This window comes from Erythrolamprus reginae, chromosome 3 (assembly GCF_031021105.1).
Source record: "Erythrolamprus reginae isolate rEryReg1 chromosome 3, rEryReg1.hap1, whole genome shotgun sequence".
NCBI lineage: Eukaryota > Metazoa > Chordata > Lepidosauria > Squamata > Dipsadidae > Erythrolamprus > Erythrolamprus reginae.
The window spans coordinates 215,403,867-215,426,147 of NC_091952.1; the positions used below are offsets into that span (position 1 = coordinate 215,403,867).

Sequence of the window (22,281 nt, forward strand, 5' to 3'; positions counted from 1 at the left end):
AAATGACTTTTCCCATTTTCATTAAACAAAATAAAGCTTATAGAAAAGACTGTTTTTAATTGCTCTAACCCCAAGGATATTTTTCCCTTTAAACATATCTTTAGGAAGGGTTTTTATAAGATAGATGATCCTGCACCAATGGCTTTAGGTTCTGAAATTATTTTATGGAAGTTCATAGTGTGCTAAAGTAAAAAAAATACACTGATAGCTTGATCAGTATGGAAATTATTACAGCATTAGGATCAAAGTGCTACATTTCTTCAAAGGATGGGATTCAAATGCTGTGCTACAAATTCTAGTCTAGGATAAGGCTTACAAGGAAAATCAACTAAAACACTCACAAATTTAATATCTATATTTTGTGTACATGGATTAAGATGCTCTCAATTTGAATTTGATTAATGTTATTGCATCCGTGAAGTTTCCTCTCATTCTAGTTAAGAGCCCTAGAATTCTTAGACACTTTTTTCTCTTTTCCAAATACAAAGCAGGACCAATCGTTTAATTTCCAAGATAAGCCAAAATCAAGTATGTGCTGCCACCTGTATAAATTAGAAAGATTCGACTAAGAAAGAATTGTGAATGAAGCCATGGATTCATTGAAAGAGAAGCATTTCCACTGCAGGAGAGAGATTGTGTAGATGGGTAGGTATAGTTCAGGAAAATAATGGTTTTGGCTCAGCACAAAATTTACAAGGAATGAAAATCACATAACCTTAGCATGAAAAGGAAAAGAGCACTTGGTCGTTTTAAGAGATCTTTATTGTAGACTGTCACAGATAAATTCTAAACTTCTATAACCTATTTATTTATTTTGAAGCAATCAACAAAATGTTAGGGCAAAGAACAGAGCTACAATAAACTTTGAATTTGTTCTTAAAACTAGGCAAAGAAGTGGGAAAGAATGATTTAAAGTACTACAAATCAATTGAAAATATCCCTTTTGGCTCAAGTTCCACTTCTGAGATTAGTCCAAATTGGCATGTCTTCTCTACTTGGATATAAGTATCGATGATATTCTTCAGCCAATGTTAATTTGATTAAAAAGCTTGTCCTTAATAACTTGAGACATCAGTCCATGTATTGCTTCTATTGTGGTTTTGCAGCTTAAAGAAAAATAAAAACAAAAATGGCTGAATGCAACTTTCTGTCATTATATTGCAAGTTAGTCAAATGTCCTAGGAGTATCCATAATTGCATCAATGTTATAAATTAGTTATGAAAAGATAAATACAGTATTTTATAATCAAAAGGAATTAAAAGATAAACTCAACATTCTACGACTACAAATTATGGGCCTGAATTACAATATAGAAAACATTCTATGTACTATGCTATTGGGCAGTGTGGTGGCTTAATTGTTCAGATGCTGGGCTTGTTGGCTGGAAAGCCGGTACCCAGATTTGAGGCCTGAGTGCCTCATGACAGGGTGACCGCCTGTCCTCACACCAGCTCCTGCCAACCTAGCAGTTCGAAAGCATGCAAATGCAAGTAGATAAATAAGTACCATTTTGGTGGGAATGTAACAGCTTTCTGCAACATCACATGATCGTGGAACATGATCGTAGAAATGACTTTAAATAGCACTAGCTCAATGGCCTTGCAATATAGTTGAACACTGTCCCTATATTTTTCAATAATTAGCAGAGTAAAATCTGCAGACTCCTTTCTATGCTTTATAATAATAATAATATAGTATTTCATGTAGATTCATTAACACAGTATTGTCTCAACAAACTTGTGTAATTAAACTTTTGAGTACATGTAATCAACACAATCATATTCTGCAGTCATTTTCCTTTGTGAGTTATTTGGAATGATTAATAATGGGGAACATTCCTATTATTTGCAAAACATTATACATTGCCTAGGTACACTGTGCTAAGTCTCTGTAACTATATATCTCAAATTATGGTTTGCAAATTATACAGGCAGATTCACATATAATGCCAAACTAAGACCTAGAAAGTTACATGGTTTAGTGAAAAACTACTTAAAATATCAAATGTTTTTTCTCATTATACTCTCTACACATTCTATATTCAACAGAAGATCTGTAATATAATTCATATACTATGGTAAGCATATGTGCTGCAATTTAAAAACTTCAGATTCAATTACTTTCTTTTCCTGTCAAGACTAAGAAAAACATATTTTAATTCTAAAAAGCTGCTGCTATACCATGTATAATACTAAGCTAAATAAAGCCAGGATTTTATTCTATACATTAGTCATCCATGTTTTTTAAATGGATAATGCGAACACACATGTGGCTAGTAAAAGTTATGAAAATCTTACTTTATCTAGCATAGTACTGTCCATATTCTAGCAGCAGTTCTCTTAAAACCATGTGATTGGATGGAATACATACACTGGCTGCTTTGAGGTGAGTTAGCTCCCCTTTTGGATTAACAATCAGCTATCTACTCAAAAGCTCATTAAACACACTGCTGTCAATTGGAAAAATGGCTCAATTTCTCCAATATACAAGCATACTTTCATTCATTATACATACAAATTATTTTTTCATTTCTCTCCAGCATCACTTATACAGGGGGATGGACAGCTTATACATTTGGTTAATAAAAATTAAAAGTATTCAGCTTCATTACCTATGCTGATATGGAAGAAAAAAGAAATATGACTGTTTTTCTATCAGCTCTAAATGCTGACAAAAATAATCAATGTATCTTAAATATTCAAATAATGAAATCTTCATACAATTAACAATAAGTATTTTATTCTTAATCCAAAACCTCAAATGAAAATGACTTTACCTGTCCCTTGTTGCTTTGGCTAGTTTGTCCTCTGATTTTCTGTCGTGAGATTCTAAACCCAGCATGAAGCTTCCTCGTCCCAGTTGAGCTTCTGACTGCTCTAATTTTTCTGATAAGTCAAATACTTGTCCTGTTGTATAATCAGCATTCTGCATTTGAAAAAGACTTATCATGAACACAATTTGATGCTATTTTATACAATCCATACTAAAGAAGCTAAGGAAGTTTAAAACCTATAATATATCCAAGCAAGGCAAGATGGTATCTACCATAGATGGACAAAACAGGATTTTTAATTCTAAATAAATAAATACAAATATAGCAATAGCACTTAGACTTATATACTGCTTTACAGTAAACTAACCTTTCTAAGCAATTTACAGAGTCAGCAATTTGGGTCCTCATTACACCCACCTCGAAAGGATGGAGGGCTGAGTTAACCAATATAGCATGTTAGAAAGGAAGTAAGTTGTACAATACAAAAGTGATTGCCAGAGCTGTGTCTATAACTGATACTTCTTAGTGTTACACTGAAAAATATATGACCTATGTGCTACAACACCCCAAACCTTAGTATATTTTGTAATCCATTTTATGAAACCCCCTCCTTTTGACCTTTTATCTTCCTGCTTACAGAAACACATGAATCTTTCAAAGACTATGTATTAAGTTTGTTAGTAATCTGCTTTTGTATGTTCAGAAGTTCCACAATACTTACAGTAAGCAAACTAGATGAACTAAGAGTGTTCACCCAATATTTATTCCACAACAACTCAAGCAGCTTGCGATCCAAAGAGGATTTGAAATAGGATACTTCTAAGGCATAATACCTGTTACATTAAAAACAATGTTTATATAGAGACATACAGAACATGAATGGCTGGTAATTTAATATATTTAAAAATACCTTTATATATACAAAATTGAGTAGAATACGATCAAGAAATATGTTATTAATAAAATTTTATGAGATTCTAGAAAGTTAGGTAAAACTGAGGAAAGAAAGTAGACAAAAATTATTTTAGGGTCTGGAATACTGTATTATGGGAATACAAATAAATTTTGTACCATCAAACAGTAGAGAATGAAATAGAACTTTTTTTCCTATTGTTTTGTAATTTTTACTTTAGGTTGCACAAAGCTCTGTTCACTAGGCTTATATTCAAAATCTCTCTCTCTCTCACACACACATCTTCTGAAGAATGATATTAAAGTGGATTCAAATCTAGATTAATAGTGTATGTACATGTGCAGAGTTACTCAATTATAATTACAGAAAAAAGGGGAGGGTGGGATGGTAACAAGTTAATTTGCTTGATACATAGGAATCGTGAGCAAAATCGTCATTGAGGAAGATACTGAATGATTTTTCATCAAAACTGTTTGGGTCAAATTTGCTACTATACCTCAGTAAATCAGATTTGCCTATTTAAAAGAGCTTCATTGAAAGCCATATTGATTATGCATATCTGTTATCTTTTTGTTCCAAAGCAAATACAAAGCAATGCACACCTATAACATATTTTTATGATTTGGATAATTTCAAGTAGCTGTATTTTTCTTTCCAAATTGGAAAACATTCCAAAGCTGCTTTATTGAAAGATAACATCTTACTGTTTACAGTGCACTCCAAAATCTTCTATTTTATTAAGTGGGATAGTTTGATATTCAGAAGGGCCTTCATCAGGAGGTTTATATCCCTGAAAAATAAAACATACTAATACAAGGAATGGAAATATAGCAACTTCTTATCAATTAATTTTTCTATTAATTTTTGTTCAGTTTCTATTTCATCTGGAGGTTTATAAATTTTCAGGTAGCAACCTGAATGATATAATTAAAATACCCTGATGCACACATAGAAATTTTAACTCTACTTTTTTCTGGTAAAAGTGTAAGTGACACATTATATTTTGTATGGAAATTCTGCTATAATCCCCAGTTCTTGCAAGTGTCCTCAACAAAGAAGTGCTTCTGTAAGTAATTTGTGACTTCTGCATTAGCCCTTGTATGTATTTCATTGTCTAGAGTGTTTTCCCTCAAGTGCAGAAACCATGTGGCTCTGAAAAGGCTAAAGAAACATACTTTTAACAAAGGAAATCCTAAATTCATAAGATCAATTTTCTATCATCTTGTTCAATCTGTCCTTTCTCTAAGGAAGACATATTTGTTTTCACTGTGTAAATTTTAAAAGACTTTTGATACAGAGATGAATTTCCTAAATCAGACTAGACAACCTCAACAGAAAAAGACAAGAATAATGAATGGTCACTTTCAGCTATCATTGTCTCACTTTTCATATAACACTGACAAGTACAGGGATCACAGATTATCCTATGAAAATATTCTTTGTAATGGAAATACAGTATTTATTTATTTAAAAAAAATTATGCAGCCCTTCTCCTTAGACTCAGGGTGGCTTACAACATGTTAGCAATAGCACTTTTTAACAGAGCCAGCATGTTGCCCTCTACAATCCAGGTCCTCATTTTATCCACCTCGGAAGGATGGAAGGTTTAGTCAACCTTGAGCCAGTGATGAGATTTGAACTGGTGATTTGCAGATCTAGCAGTCAGCTTTAGTGGCCTGCAGTACTGCACTCTACCCATTGCATCACCTCGGCTCATTTTATTCTGTGTAATTACCTCTCTCTGCAATATAATGCTATATTTTTGGAAGTATGAGAATATAAATAATCACAATGTCTTCTTATGGACTACATCCAAGCAAAACTTCATTTGTTTAGTTAATTCCAATTTCATGTTATAGAAACATAGAAGTCTGACGGCAGAAAAAGACCTCCTGGTCCATCTAGTCTGCCCTTATACTATTTTCTGTATTTTATCTTAGGATGGATATGTGTTTATCCCAGGCATGTTTAAATTCAGTTACTGTGGATTTATCTACCACGTCTGGTGGAAGTTTGTTCCAAGGATCTACTATTTCAGTAAAATAATATTTTCTCATGTTGCTTTTGATCTTTCCCCCAACTAACTTCAGATTGTGTCCCCTTGTTTTTGTGTTCACTTTCCTATTAAAAACACTTCCCTCCTGGACCTTATTTAACCCTTTAAAAACCCTGCTGTTCTGTTTAAGAAAAGTAACAAATCTTATGTTCCCGGGTCACCCTGACCCGGACCGAAAACTCTTCATTTGCAGTGCTTATGTTTGGTCTTTTTGAAAGCTTTTTTCACTTGGAAAGTAGTCTGAACATTTCTGCACACAATGATATGAAAATTGAAATGAAAAAAGTAAATCTTATTGGTTTATTTTGCGGATATAATGCACGCCCCCCCTGTTTTTGTGAAATTTTTTTCAATTTATGGATAGTTTTGCTTGCAAAATGCATTCTATTTTACTAAAGTTGGTATGGGATTGGTAGCTTGAACATTTCTGAACATAATGATATGAAAATTGAACTGGAAAAATTGATGCATATTGGTTTATTTTGTTGATGAAATGCACGCCCCCCCGTTTTTTTAAAATAGTCTTCACTTTATGGATAGTTTTGCTAGCAAAATACATTCTATTTTACTAAAGTTGGTGTGGGATTGGTAGCTTGAACATTTCTGAACATAATGATATGAAAATTGAACTGGAAAAATTGATGCATATTGGTTTATTTTGCACATAAAGTATGCCTCAATTACTTCAATTTATATAAAAATTATGCTGTTAATTTCAAACTTACATACTTTTTTTTAGTAAAATGGATTTGTTTCATAAAATTAGTTCTCTGGCTACAATGTGGTTGATTTTCAAAAGGATATTCCAAATATTTCTAGACAAATATGTATAAACAGTGACAATAATGGCAAACAGCAAGGCCGAGGGAGGGTGGCCCTTTTGTGGCAAAAATAAACCAATAAGAACCATTTTTTTCAGTTCATTTATATTTTTCTTATATTCAGAAATGTTCAATTTAGTATATCAAACCTTTTGGGGGAAAATTCCTTAGGGATTTGTAGCCTTAAAAAATAGAAATTGACACGAAATTAAAAAAGGATGGGGGGAGGGGCTTTTTGATCAAAATAAAAATATAAGTCTCAATTTTTCCAGTTCAATTTTCATATCATTATGTTCATAAATGTTCAAACTAGTTTTCCAGTTGAAAAAGTTTTCAAAAAGATCAAATTCAAGTACCTAAAAAAAATATTTTTGGTCCGGTCACATACGAACAGAAACAGATTCAAAGTTATGATTTTTTTTTGCCCAGAAAACAATTAGCCACCACCCCAAAAATATTTTTTGATGATCAGCATTGTTAAATTGAGTAAATGAATGCCTAAGATTTTAAAGAATATTTCGGATTTGGAGCATAAAAAAATAAAAAGTGAAAATGGTTGCAAGCAGCCAAGGGGGGGGGGGGAGGCCTTATTTCTGATGTTAAAAAACCAATAAGAATCATTTTTTTCAGTTCCTTTATATTTTTCTTATATTCAGAAATGTTCAAGCTACCAATCCCACACCAACTTTAGTAAAATAGAATGCATTTTGCAAGCAAAACTATCCATAAATTGAAAATTATTTCACAAAAACGGGGGGGGGGGGGGGGGCGTGCATTATATCCGCAAAATAAACCAATAAGATTTACTTTTTTCATTTCAATTTTCATATCATTGTGTGCAGAAATGTTCAGACTACTTTCCAAGTGAAAAAAGCTTTCAAAAAGACCAAACATAAGCACTGCAAATGAAGAGTTTTCGGTCCGGGTCAGGGTGACCCAGGAACATAAGATTTGTAACTTTTTTTGCCCAGCAAAAACTAAGCCCCCCACCCCCCCAAAAAAATTCTCATAGAGAGAACCCCTGAAATGATGAACCAGCATGAAATTTCAAGTTTCAGATATGCAGGGAAAATTTTTTACAGGGACTCAAACTTGGCTTCGGGTCACATACGACCCGAACAGAACAGCAGGGTTAATATATTTAAATGTTTGGATCATGTCCCCCCCTTTTCCTTCTGTCCTCCAGACTATACAGATTGAGTTCATTAAGTCTTTCCTGATACGTTTTATGCTTAAGACCTTCCACCATTCTTGTAGCCCGTCTTTGGACCCGTTCAATTTTGTCAATATCTTTTTGTAGGTGAGGTCTCCAGAACTGAACATAGTACTCCAAATGTGGTCTCACCAGCATTCTATATAGCGGGATCATAATCTCCCTCTTTCTGCTTGTTATACCTCTAGCTTATATAACTTTAGTTATAGTGTTGTTACCTTAGGATATGTCCTAAAAGCTCCAAGATTTACTTTTCCTGCAGATATTGTCCTTGTTGGATCAATCTGTAAAATGTATTTAGAATTAACTTATACAATACATTCCTAAAAAGCAGTTAAATATTATTCCTACATAAAATGTATTCTCCTGCTAAAACTGGCATGTGAATACATGTATGGTATGTATATATGGACTCTAAAGCCTGGCTTAAAGTACATACAAATAGACATATACTTCCAGCTTCAGTAATTTTTAAAATGCTGTGCTAAACTGCATATAATCAGTTTGAAGTTTCTAGTTCTTATACTAATTTAACTTGAAAGGCTCCTCTTAATTTTTAAAGTAACATTCAGATGAGCACATAAAAATCTAGCAAGTAGCAAAAAAAAACCCCACCCTGTTCACACAATGCTGCAAAAATTGTCTCTCAGATGTATTTTAGTGTTTAGCGCACAGATTCTAATATTATACATGTACTCACAACCACAGCTACAAAGGGTTCTTGAAATTGTTGATTAAGCATCTGTGTACTGACATCAATTCCTGAAAGCCAACAACCATAGCCAGGATGGCTGTGATACCAGCCTATTGCATTTTCTAGACGACCAACCTAACCAAAACCACAAAAGGGAAGAGGTAAGAAAGCACATTAATTCAAAAGATAATTAATTAATACAACCACTCCATTTTGGGAGATTGTTAGCAAACTGCAGATTTTATTTACAAAGAATATTCAGAATCACTATAAGATATTGTGAATATACAGGCAGCCCTCAACTTAACCATCGAGTAATAACCATTCAAATTGATGACCACACTGAAAAACGTGACCAATCCTCATATGATTGTCACAATGTCTTTGGGGCGCAGTGATCTGAAACCTTGCCAAAGGGTTCCTGACAAGCGAAGTCAGTGGGGGGAGGCAGACTCACTTAATTACTGCATTATTGGTTTAACAACCTGGGATTTGCTTAATGACCATAGCAAAAAATAATCAGCGTAAAATCAAGTGCATCTCATTTAAGTTCAAGAGCAAAGCATACTCAGATTACATAAGTGGTATTATACACCTGTACAATGTGCACGTATTTCTAAGATTGCTAAGGCACTCTGTTGGCATGGATGTTACGAGAGAGGGTTGTTTATGCATATGTTTTGGGAGTATCCGGTAGTACAGAAATTTTGGAAAGAGATGCAAGATGAGATTAATAGGATGTTGATTATAAAATGGGTGATTACAAAGGAGATGGCAGTACTAATAACGAGGAGGGATATGGGCGATTTCAGAGAAATTAAAGAAGCAGCTATAGAAAGTGCCCAAGCGGTAATAGTTTTAGGTTGGAAGGATGCAACAAAATGGACAATACAAAACTGGTATCGGTAAATGTTGGAATACATTCAGTTTGAAATTCTGGGAATTAAAATGAATACGATCGATGAAAATAAAGTGGAAAAACTGATGGGAAGATGGGACACAGGGTCAGAGGTTTTATGGCTAGTAGAATTTGAGACTGAGCCATAAAGAACAAACTGAATCACTCTACACTTTGTAAACGTTGATGTTCCTGGTTTTAAAAAAATTATAAAATAGTACACCCTCATCTAGTGGAGGGACCGAATGATTGTTGTTGGGTGGCGGGAGCACAATTCACTGTACACTATTTTGCGTTGTGTGTATTCTTTTATATTATAAAAATCAATAAAATTTATTTTTTTTAAAAAGAGCAAAGCATACTCAATTTAGAGATTATCATCTCCAGATCCACAACTGAATTAAGGTTAACTTTAGCTACTTTGCTAAAATAGAAGCTTATCTTCTTCTTTTACCTGCTTTGCGTTTTCAATGTATGCAGCCATGTATTCATATGCAGCAGCCTGAGCATTCACTCTGGTTTCAGTGCCTTCCACTGGTAAAGCAAAACTGTCCATTATGATCATGGTTTCACCATCTACTTTTCCAAGCATTAAGCCCATCACTTCCAAGTTGCCTCCTGATCTAGCATGCATGACCATCTTCAGAAGAGCCAACGCAGATATCTTGCAGTACTTGAAATAATGGTGGCTGCAAGGAAAAGGCAAGGATAATACAACTGAATTATTATAGAAAGGAAAATAGGGAAAATACAGGTGAAACTAAAAAAATTAGAATATCATGCAAAAGTTCATTTATTTCAGTAATGCAACCTAAAAGGTGAAACATATTATATGAGAGAGCCTGATTACATGCAAGATAGTTCAAGCTGTGATTTGTCATAATTGAGATGAGTGCGGAGAGGGGCGGCATACAAATATAATTAATAATAATAATAATAATAATAATAATAATAATAATTATTATTATTATGTGGTACAGCTCATGAAAACCCCAAATCACCATCTCAGAAAATTAGAATATTACACGCGATCAACAAAACAAGGATTGTACATAGAACAATATCGGATCTCTGAAAACTATAAGCAGACATATGTACTCAGTACTTGGTTTAGGACCCTTTTGCAGCCATTACTGCCTCAATTCGGCATGGCATTGAACTATCAGCCTGTGGCACTGCTGAGGTATTATGGAAGACCAGGATGCTTCAATAGCGGCATTCAGCTCTTCTGCATTGTCCAGTCTCATGTCTGTCATCTTTTTCTTGGCAATGACCCATAGATTCTTTATGGGGTTCAGGTCAGGTGAGTTTTCTGGCCAATCATGCATAGTAATCCACAATCAAGCACAATGACTCCCCTGTGTAAACCTTTGCATCTCATTTGGAAACCAAGGACCCAGAGTACGGAGGCAGAATGGAGAGACACACACAGCAAGATGCTTGAAGTATAGTGTGAAGTTTCCAAGTCTTTGTTGATTTGGGGAGTCATGTCATCTGCTGGTGTTGGTCCACTATACTTCATTAAGTCCAGGGTCAAAGCAGACATTTTGGAGTACTTCATGCTTCCTTCTGCAGGCGAGCTTTATGGGGATGCTGACTTCAATTTTCCAGCAGGACTTTGCACCTGCCCACACTGCGAAAAACACCAAAACCTTGCTCAATGACCATAGGATTATTGAGCACAACACTATGGCTCTCCCAACAAAAGTAGGGAGTTACCACTGGCCAGATTGCTTTGAACATATTCTGGAAGCCCTTAACTGCTCATATAATTTTTTAAAAAAATGAGTGAAGCATTGAACTCTATGACAGGTGGTATGGTACTACTCTGAACAGGGTCAGTGGAGATGTGATGCTTGGGCAAAAAAATCATAATGACCAATATTAGTGTTCCAATGAATGTCAACTGGTAAAGTGAAATATTTTAATTTAATTAATTTATATCTAATATGTTGCAGTATTTTTTATTTTCATTATTTTTGAGTTCAATAGAGGCATTTACAGTATATGAATGTAGCAAATGGCTTCAATGCTATGCTCTTGGGCTAATTCAGCATTCATGGCTATTTGAGAAAGAATCATGCTAACGAGAAATAGTAGACTCTGGAGGTTTGTAACTTTGAAAGAGCTTCTCCCTGTGGATCATCTCATGTTCTGTAGACAGAATTATCAACAAAGCGCATCACATTTTCTATATTCTAAAACAGTTGTAGGTTACTGTTGGCTAAAGGTGGCGTAGTGGGTAGAGTGCAGTACTGCAGGCCACTAAAGCTGTCTGCTAAATCTGCAGGTCAGCGGTTCAAATCTCATCACTGGATCAAGGTTGACTCAGCCTTCCATCCTTCTGAGGTGGGTAAAATCAGGACCCGGATTGTGGGGACAATATGCTGGCTCTGTTATAAAGTGGTATTGCTAACATGTTGTAAGCCACCCAGTGTCTAAGGAGAAAAGCGGCATGAAAAAAATTGAATAAATAATAATAAAGGACGAAAACAATACTTTATAACTGGGCAAAAGACAATGGTGTGGAATCATGGCAAAAAAAATAGTTTGGCAAGAAATGTTTGAATCATGATTACAGACAAGACGACAAAGACTCAACTACACGGTTGACTATATATTGTTAAAATACAGTGGGCAGCCTCCTTAGTAGGGATAAGAGAATGGATAAACCTTGATAACAAATGTATATTGCAATTGGAAGGACACGATCTTGAGAGAGGCTGGCACACCTACCTGTGGGATACTGAGAATAAAACACAATTTTTTTTAACAGTCACTTGATTAGAAACTCATTATTAAAAACTTGGAAAGAAATTAAATAAAAATACCAAACTGGCTGTCAACAATGGAGGCGTTAATATACCCTAACACAATTGATAAGACTAAGAAAGTTAAATATAAGGAAATTTTAGACCCATTAGGCAAATTAAAAAGCAAAGAAAATTTGGCAAAACAAAATATTAATATAGACTGGTGGATTTACTTGCAAATTCAATCGAGATAATATAATAATAATAATAATAATAATAATAATAATAATAATAATAATAATAATAATAAAAGCATGGCTATCTTCAACCAATTTAATTCCATCTTCACTTTCCTTGGTTTCATCTCGGATGTCATTTTCTCCTTTTTTGTTAAGATGAGTGCCAAATCCCATTATTTCTACCTCCCTAGGATCTGCAAAATCCATCTCTGTTCATAATTTAAATCCTTCACCTCTATTATCTAGCTGGTCACTTGCCCTGAGGAATGCAATTTCTCCTTAGACTAGTTGTCTTTGTATCTCCCCGTCTTCTCCAGATCCGGCTTGCAATCAGGCTACCCCTGGGGCAAGTGCACCCCATTGCTGCTGCATCGGCCGTGGGACCGGCAGCGACCTCGGCAGCCGGCAGAACTCTCTGAACCAAGAACGAGGAACGCAGAGGCGACGGCGGTTTTCCCTGTCGCCCAGACACCCACTTACTCCTTGGTCCATGGCTTGGCCGCCAGGATCTCCTGCTGCTGCTTGCGGTCATACTTGTATATCTCGTCGATGCTCTGCGCCTCCTGCATGTTGTTAGCCAGCTCCCAAGTCTTCTGGGCCATCCCGCTCCCCGAAGGGCCGGCAGTCGCCATTTCACCGGCTCGGTCAGGCCGAGCCAAAGCAGGCTCTGCTTCCCTGTGGCAGGAGGAGGAACCTCCCGGTCCGCTGTCGGATAGCGCAAACCGGAAGTCAGGGGAGAGCAGTCGTTCCTTGCTAATGGTTCCGGCCGCTCCGCGAAGTTCCAGCTCGCCCCCTACTGGCAAGCGGTGGGATTAGCCTCCCAAAAGCTGGGTTGGCCTATCCTTGGGTTTATTCCGCGCGTCACATGTCGGGGGTGGGGGCCAAGGCTATCCAGGACTGTTTGTTTGTTGTTTGTTTGTTTATCAGTCAAAAGTATAGGATAATAGTAGCTTGTATAAACATAACATGTCCTATTGTCTTCTATTTCTACTAGTTTTTACTTCTATTTCTACTAGTTTTTCTCATCCTTTTCCTCCCACTTAGGCCTGTATGACTGTAACTTGTTGCTTGTATCCTAAGATTTTTATTAATATTGATTGTGTCTTCATTGCTTATTTGACCCCTATGGCAATCATTAAGTGTTGTACCACATGCTTCTTGACAAATGTATCTTTTTCTTTTATGTACGCTGAGAGCATATGCACCAAGACAAATTCCTTGTGTGTCCAATCACACTTGGCCCATAAAAATCTATTCTATTCTATTCTATTCTATTCTATTCTATTCTATACTTTTATCATTGCTTATTACTTATATTATGCTTATACAAACTACAATCCTATACCTGTTACACAAAATAAATAAATAAATATTAAAAAGTAAAAAGTAATAAAAGAGGACAGTAGGACAGGGAGTGTAGGCACAGTGGCGCACTTATGCACACCTCTTACAAACCTCTAAGAAATGGGGACTGTAGACAATCTAAGATTAAAGTTTTTTGGGGGTTGGATTTGGGGATTTCTGAATCTCAGCTATTTTAATATGTATGGATTTCGATTCCCAGAACTCCCTGACCAGCATGCCAATTCTGATGCATATTGGCAAAGTGCCGAGTTCGAGAAACACAGATCTAAAGAGATCTCTGTGTGCTGCTGGCAGCCTTTATTGCAGGGGTCCTCAAACTTGGCAACTTTAAGACTTCTGGGAGTTGAAGTCCACAAGTCTTAAAGTTGCCAAGTTTGAAGACCTCTGCTCTATTGTATATGGAACTGGAATGGATGATGACTGCATCTCTGTGAATAAAGGATACGTGCATACAGGCTGTTAAAAGTTTATGTAATTGAAAAGCTGGGGCAAATGTAATTTGGTAATTGTTATGCATTTTAGATACATTGATAGCTAAACGAGACAACAAACTTCCCTTATTTGGTGCTGTCCAAATGTGAATAGATTAGAAAAACAGAGTTGGACTTGAAGATTGTCATATTTTGATTTAGGCTTTCACGGCTGTCCCATCCCCACAATTAGTTAGTGTTTGTTGTATTTACACATTTGTTTTAAGGTAAAAGAAACAACAACTGGACGCTCCTACACATGGTTTTCAGCTGCTGATCAAGAAACTTGTTTACTTTTATTTATATCTGTGAATGAAATCAACATATTTCTTCATACCAGCTGGTTACAACCTTGAAAGAGCTCAGCTCCCTGATCAAAATCTATAGTGCACGTTTGCAGTTCACTCTCATAGGGCACATTAACGTTGCAGCTAATTTTTGTTATTGTATTTTGTTTTTATTGATATGTTGTGAGCCTGGAGAGGGGGACCATACAAGTCAAGTCAAGTCAAGTCAAAAATAAATAAATAAATGTGTCACTCTAGAAAAAACTCTGGGGTTCCCCCCCTCTCTTTGATCTAGCCTAAAAAGAGCCAGTTTATTATAGTTGATCACGCAATGCTAAACCAGTTTTGCCAAGAAAATTGCAGGGATTCATCCAGGCAGCCGCCAGAAGTCAGGACTAATTCGATGATAGAAGGGGAAAAAAGCGTTGCAACGTCTGCTATGCCTGTTGGCAAGGGTGTTTCTGAGCTTGCCCAGAGCGCCCGACAGCTGCAAAACGGATTCAAGGCGACCCCAAAAAGACCTATCATTTTCATACAACGCAGCGCGGGACCAAACAGCTTCTCTCACAAATCCGAATGCCCCTTTGAACTCCAGGCAGTAGAGGGCGCCCGTTGGTACGCAGCCTATTCCCCTCCTCCCGCTCCGGGCTCCCCGCCTTTTAGGTTCCGCCCCGAGAAAGGCGGAGCGCTGTGAAAAGCTTCGGTTGAGACTGAGAAATATCGGCGGGAGCCGCTGCTTGGACCACCCGCTGGCGTCCTGGGCCTTTCCGGAGCGAGCCGCAGACGAGGTGAGCTTCGGCCAAGGACTGTTCTGAAGGACTTGTTGCTGTGACCCCAAAGAGGCTCGGGCAGACTGGAACTAGTCCGTTTACAAGCGCGCGCCGATAAAGCTCGTTGCTTCGTTCCTCTCCCTCCTCCCCCCCGCGGGGAAGCGTTAAAAATGGACCCGAAGCGGCAAGCAAGGGGGGCCCGGCAGGGGGGGAGGGAGCTCCCTTGCGTATCTCTCAAGGGGTCTGGAGAAGGCTGCCACAGAAGGGTTGGGGTGGCCGGGGGTGGCCGTCGAACGGTCTTTTTTTTAAATTCGCCTCAGAAAGTTGGGCGCTTATGGAGGCGCTTGCGTGGTCGGCTTTCGCCAGAGCTCCTCGCAGGCCGCGGGTTTTGTTGTACTTCGGTTGCCATAACAACGCCGCCCGGGCTTCTTAAAGCGACAGGGCTCGCGGAAAACTTCAAACGGCTCGTCTCCTGGCGCTTCTATCTCAACTGCGAGTTTTCTTTCTGGGGTCGTTTTCTCGGGATTTAAAAGATATTTCGGAGATCCGTAGCTTCTGGCTAGCTGGTTAGCGCCGCTCTTTTGTTGCTGGGATCCTATCCTAGCGATTTACATACATCAGGAACCTAGAAAATATTTTATAAAGTGCTTGTTTTATAATTATAAAACATTTTTTATAAAACATGTTGTATAAAATATAAAATATTTTATATATGTTACACACACACATATAATATGTTTTTGTTGAATTTGAAAATTAAGGGAGACTAGGATAGATCTATTTTGTCCTTGTTGTGGCTTCATCGGCTAGCCATGCCCTCATTGGGATTGGAACTAGCAGCCTTTGCCTTGTAAGGCAGAGAATGAACATCTGGGCTACCCTATCTAATCCCTTCAGCTTTGTGCCAGGGAAGTGCTATATGTTTTTTCTGTCGAATCACCCTGGTATACTCAATTATGGGAGGAGCTTAATGCTTCCTTTTGTAAATAATAATTTTGTGTATAATATACACTTCTCAAAAAAATAACTTAAGCAACACAATATAACTCAAACTTCTGTGAAATCAAACTGTCCACTTAGGAAGCAACACTGATTGACAATCAATTTCACGTGCTATTGTGCACATTCAACTTTGTACAGAACAAAGTATTCAATGAGACTATTTCATTCATTCAGATCTAGGATATGTTATTTGAGTGTTCCCTTTATTTTTTTGAGCAGTATATAATATATGATATATATAATATATAAAATATTTATATTTTTTTAAAAATATAAAACTATAAAACATTTGTTTTAAAACTGAAAAACTTTTGTTACACCAATTCTGGAATGCAGCTCACCTGTCTCGAACCGCATTGCATATCAGACTTTAATACAATTGAGAGAGTCCAGTAATATTTCACAAGAAGAGTCCTTCACTGCTCTGCTCGCAACAAAATACTTAATTCCATCAGATTGCAATACTGGGATTAGACAATTTACAAGTAATCATATACCAAAATGTCCTTCCTGTTAATGACTACTTGACCTTCAACTGCAGCAATGAATGAGCATGTGATAGATTCAAACTAAATGTAAATCCCTCGAGACTGGACTGCAGAAAATACGACTTCAGCAATAGAATGTTCAATGCCTGGAATGCACTACCTAACTCTGTGGTTTCTTCTTCAAACCCCAAAAACGTTAACTTTAGACTGTCTACAGTCGACTTCTCCCCAAGGGGCTTGCATAAGCGCACCACTGTGCCTACGGTCCCTGTCCTACTGTCCTTTTTTATTATTACATTTTATTTATGTTTATAGAAACTACTACTATCCTATACATATTTGAGAAATAAATAAAATAAAAATAAATAAAGGTTTTACCATAAGATGCCATCAGAATGAATGAAACCCAATCAGGTGTAAAAAAAATACAAGTTAATGCAAATGAAAAACAAAATGCAAACATAGTGGTGATTCATTCTCCCAATGTTCTCTTTTGAGGAAATCCGTTCTTTATTTCCCAAAGGCTAAGTAAGAGTGAATGTGTTAACCCAACCTTGAAAGGGTTGCTTCCTAAGTGGACAGCTTGATTTCACAGAAGTTTGATTTACTTGGAGTTATATTGTGTTGTTTAAGTGTTACCTTTATTTTTTTGAGCAGTGTATGAAAAGAGCCACAGTAGGTGTGTCCAGACAGCAGGAACAAGCATTCCTACTTTGTTTGCACAAACTTGATCAGCATTTTTTAAAAAAATTGGAATTCTTCTAAATTACTTGTGACCTTTGGAAAGTGTAGTCCACAATTTGAGAACCCCAGCCAGAGGTGCTTTTTTTCAAGAGGCAACTGGATTTTCTGGTTTTTCTTTGAAGCCATTTCCTTTCTCATCCAAGAAGCTTCTTCAGATCTGACTAGATGTTGGGGAATGGAAGGATTTATACCCCTTGCAGACAGCTGCCTGTTCTTTTAGTGGGTCTTTAATGTTACCTGGACCTTAAAGGTCATCAGAGTCATCTGAGTAGTGCAAATTGGTGTGGAGTTTTCTTGGAACTGTTGAAGATTGGAGATAGATGATGTTGTATCCCTCCTCTTCTGTTGAGAGAGGGCTGTTCAATTCTAACATAAATGGCCCCTTTGACCCCACTTTCAAACCAGCAGTTCTCTCTATCCAAGAAGGGTTAAAGAGGCATTTAAGGGGTTTCTTTATAAATTATTATGGGATTCAAAAAAACCAAGCAGTCTGTATATTGATTAAGCAAATTTATGATATCTAATAAAATAGCATTTCTTTTATTTTTCCATTAGATACTATATTCAGTTAGATTATCATTTCTAGAAGTAAACAATGATGGCTGAGAACCTAGACAAGTTCATTGAAGACCACAAAACCAGGTTGTTACAGGACAAGGCAAAACTTGAAAGTGATCCCCCATACATGGAGATGCAGGTAAGATTTTATTTTAAAACAAATAAATGAACACAGCCCTGTTCCTTTAATTCTGCTTCTGTAGTTCAGGTTAGATCTGTAGATTTTTCTGTCCAAATGATCATATAAATTGAGATTTGCTATTTATCGTAATTAATATTAGATCATCACACCTACAAACTTCACAAAGGGGAGAAACAATATATAATGTATATACAGTATTCCTCTTTTCTATACGGTTAGCGGACTACCTCTTATGATTCAAAATTATGCAGTTCAAAAGCTTACATTATTAATGTATTTGGGGGGGACCTTGCTATATCAAGAATATATATATTGCTCTAATGCTCTATTAGATCGATCTCCTTTTCAAAAATATGAAAATGACTGAACTATTTCCCCCACTTCTCCATTATTTATTTGTTTGTTTGTTTGATTGATTGATTGATTGATTTTTATGCCGCCCTGCTCCTTAGACTCAGGGCGGCTTACAACATGTTAGCAATAGCACTTTTTAACAGAGCTAGGCTATTGCCCCCACAATCCGGGTCCTCATTTTACCCACCTCGGAAGGATAGAAGGCTGAGTCAACCTTGAGCCTGGTGATGAGATTTGAACCGCTGACCTTCAGATCTACAGTCAGATTCAGTGACCTGCAGTACAGCACTCTACCTGCTGCGCCACCCAGGCTCACCTCCATTAGTCCTAGCTATCAAGCCAAAACTTGGCAGGGCAGATGAAGAATCACCAGAAAGCTAGTTATGTGGTTTTTATGCTTTTTCTTACTCTGAGTAGCAATCTTTATACCTTTTGCATACATTTATTAGTTGTGCCTTATCATATTTTCTTTTTCAGAATAAAAGTGCAGAGAAACTTTCAAAGGCTAGTGAATTATTAATCTCCATGGCTAAAGAAAACATCCCACCGAATCATCAACATATTGCTCTGCATGGTATTATTTTTTTTCCTAATGGTTATTGTGTTGCAGTCAATGGGAAATAATTACATTGAACTAAAAAGTTGAATTTATCCTAGTATCCTTGTTGTGTTATAGGTTCAAAATATTTTAAGCTAAGTTTGTAAATATGATATGTGATAAGCCAGTATAGCCTGTGATACGTTGTGCTTAATGAATAGCCTTGCAGTGCAAGATGGTTAATCCCCCCCCTTTTTTTTGAGGGAAGGCGTGATGTTATTTGGTTTAAAAAAGGCCACAATGCACCCTGTTCCAATCTTTTCAAGCAGATTGTTTCAGTCTGCAGTCATTATTGCAGGAAGAGCAGTTAGTTCAATATGAGACTGCAGGACTTGTTTTTTTCTCTCCCACATTAATTAATGCCTGTCTGCAATTGCTGGTCATTTATTCTTTGAAGTAAAATATCTTTAGTATACTGATAATACTTAGACGTATATTGCCACTTCAGGCCAGAGGTTGTTACAGGACAAGGCAAAACTTGAAAATGATCCCCCATACATGGAGATGCAGGTAAGATTTTATTTTAAAACAAATAAATGAACACAGCCCTGTTCCTTTAATTCTGCTTCTGTAGTTCAGGTTAGATCTGTAGATATTTCTGTCCAAATGATCATATAAATTGAGATTTATATGAGGCTTAAGGGATTTAAATTGAGTCTTAAGGGATTGAATGTTCAGGTTAAGCTGTAGCGAGATGGAAGTGTTGGTAGTTTGTAAACATCTGGACAGAAATACCTGTTTCAGGGGCTGCTCTAAAATGAAGATACAGTCCCCCAAAAGAGCAGGTCTAATGTCTTGACTTAGGGCTACAGCTGGAATAGCAGTGGAAACTATAAGAAAGGAGACTTGTCAATGGCTACTCAGACTTGATCATCTTGCAACAAACCTGCACATGGCTTTCCTTTAAAAATGATTCAGAAGCTGCATTTGATACTGAATGTATAAAGTAGACTATTATCAGAGAAAATCTGCTCTTTTGGTGTCACTGCACTGGTCTTCTGTTTGCAATTTAGCATACCTACTTATTATTACCTAGAAGGCCCTGTACAGTTTTTCTAAGTTTTATCAGGAAGGTATTAACATGGCTTACTAACGTCCTGTAGGGACACCTAGAAATCTATATTTTATTCAACATTTCTGGGTTTAAGCAGAATATGAATTCTGTAAAACAAATAAAAGATAAATAAAAAATAACCCTAGGCTATGTATGAACCTGTGGCTTTAATATTATGAGAGCTGGGCAAGTCCTTTTAAAGTGAGGTTTTAAAACTGCAGGTGTGCCAATTAAGCATCTTTGCTGGAATTAATTCAAGCAGTTAAATTTTTCCAGGTTTATTTGCTACTTTTGGCCATCTCTGTGTGTCCATAATGTGCATAACTACTTTGTATTACCATATTCTTTGGAGTGCTTCAGTTTTTGTCTATATACGCTCCAGGGTTTTTTTTCAACATGGGCTTAGTGATAGGTATTATCACAGAGGGTTAGTTGTTACTTAGCAACAGTAGTTCCCCTCCCACATGCCTTTCCTCTGTTCAAATTTAATTTATTCTGCTATATCATGTAGCTGCCATTCGTGATGATTTTTTTTCTTGTGAATGATATTTGAGATTATTAGAGAAATTATTTTGGAAACCTGTACTAAATTAATTACAAAGTAAAAATGGAAAATAATTTTTTTAGAATTAATGTTGAAGTAAATTTTAAATTTGTTCATCTTTCAGAAAGAATATAATTTTGAAATTGGGCTAGACATTGATACTAACAAAGTAACAGGAAAAAATAAGCTCATTTTGTAAAAACAAGAGCTTCCATTGTTGTATGTTAATCTTAACTTACCGTGTTTCCCTGAAAATAGGACCTTGTCTTACCTGGTTTCCAGCTCTGCCTCTCTAACCTTAACCAGAGGAAATTGTATTTTTGGGGGAGGGCTTATTTCGGGGGAGGGCTTATTTTGGAGAAGCGTTTATTATCAGGGAAGGGCATATTTTCGGAGAAACATGGTAGCAACTCCTCGTCCTCAAAATGCAGGCTGATTTCAATGTACAGTACAGGATGCTTAGTTACGAATTTTATATTATTTTTTCTGACAAATCAGTAATGCACTTTAGGTACATAGAACCTACATACATTTTCCTTGCAGTTCTTTTGAAGGAAAGGTGTAGCTGCATAACTGACCCCAGGTTGCTGGTGAGAAATTTGTTAGGTGGATTTTGCTCCATTTTACAACTTTTCTTTCCACAGCTGTTAGGTGAATCACTGCAGTTGTTAAGCTAGTAACATGGTTGTTATGTGAATCTGGCTCCCCTTTTGACTTAGTTTGTCAAAGTCCCAAACAGTGATTCCATTACCCCAGGACACTGCAACCATCATAAATATGAGTTAGTTCCTAAGTGTTTGAATTTTGATTACATGACATGGGGATACTGCAATGATTATAAGTGTAAAAAATGTGCCTTTTTCAGTGCTGTTGTAATTTCGAACAATCACTAAATGAACTGTTGTAAGTGGAAGACTGCCTGTAGTTAGTGCTTAGACTTATAATGTATATCTGCTCCATGTAGCAAACAATTATGTCAATGTCAATAGTCAATGGCATGGATTATGAAGTTTTCTCTTCATATTGACATTCTTGGATTCATTATTTATGGTTATTTACAAATTACTATTTCCTCTCAATTTCAGTTCATCATCTGATAAAATGATAAAATGCTGGGCTATCTGGCAGAATGCTAAAGCAAAAATCTATACATGTTACAGAAATTAAAAGTTCTAGATAAATAATACTTCTCCACATTTTGTTTCATGAATACAAAACGTCTAGGAAAGTAGGCTACTGAAAAGGCATAAAATTTGCTGCCAAAATAATTGAATGTGATGTTTTTACACATGGATTAAATCAAGAAACAAGTTGTCCAAGAGTTCTTTCCCTTTTATCTACCCTGTCTTTTCCAATTTAATAATAATCCATTATTGCAAGTGATAGGAATGTTTATTATATTATATTATATTATATTATATTATATTATATAAATTATATTTTAATTGGAGAAGAAAAAACAGTGACAAAAAATAAATGGAATAGGCTTGAATTTTCTTCATAAATCAGAGTTTGGAAATATAGCCTGTTAATTTTTAATCTAA

The 22,281-nt window shown here is 36.3% G+C and overlaps 2 protein-coding genes across 8 annotated transcripts in view; one reads left to right on the forward strand and one right to left on the reverse strand.

The window, feature by feature from the left end:
• Positions 1–744: 744 nt before the first annotated feature.
• On the reverse strand, positions 745–13,128 carry COPS5 (COP9 signalosome subunit 5). The gene is made up of 8 exons (XM_070747876.1): positions 12,842–13,128; positions 9,824–10,058; positions 8,478–8,606; positions 7,996–8,061; positions 4,392–4,477; positions 3,496–3,607; positions 2,778–2,926; positions 745–1,106 (listed from the first exon to the last, which is right to left on the reverse strand). Exons 1-8 carry the CDS (start codon positions 12,991–12,993, stop codon positions 1,022–1,024), a joined length of 1,014 nt encoding a protein of 337 aa, XP_070603977.1. The 5' UTR covers positions 12,994–13,128; the 3' UTR covers positions 745–1,021.
• Positions 13,129–14,771: 1,643 nt separating this feature from the next.
• The window catches only part of CSPP1 (centrosome and spindle pole associated protein 1), a 60,386-nt gene continuing 52,876 nt past the window's right edge, over positions 14,772–22,281 (forward strand). For 3 of the 7 annotated variants that reach the window (XR_011558723.1, XR_011558724.1, XM_070747878.1), the window contains exons 1-3: positions 15,171–15,271; positions 18,043–18,184; positions 19,019–19,115. Coding sequence is in view for 5 of the 7 variants with exons in the window: in XM_070747878.1 (XP_070603979.1) it covers positions 18,083–18,184; positions 19,019–19,115 (199 nt within the window). In the remaining 2 variants the exon portion in view is untranslated. Of the gene's footprint in view, positions 15,272–18,042; positions 18,185–19,018; positions 19,116–22,281 lie in introns of all 7 variants that reach the window. The other 4 variants (XM_070747879.1, XM_070747881.1, XM_070747877.1 and 1 more) reach the window with 4 other exon arrangements.

Coding starts and splice junctions, on each gene's coding strand:
- COPS5 (XM_070747876.1), bottom strand. CDS start 12,993: ATGGCGACTGCCGGCCCTTCGGGGAGCGGGATGGCCCAGAAGACTTGG. Junction 8,607..9,823: donor ACATTGAAAACGCAAAGCAG/GTAAAAGAAGAA, acceptor GGTTTTGGTTAG/GTTGGTCGTCTAGAAAATGC. Junction 4,478..7,995: donor CTTTTAGGACATATCCTAAG/GTAACAACACTA, acceptor TTTATTTTTCAG/GGATATAAACCTCCTGATGA.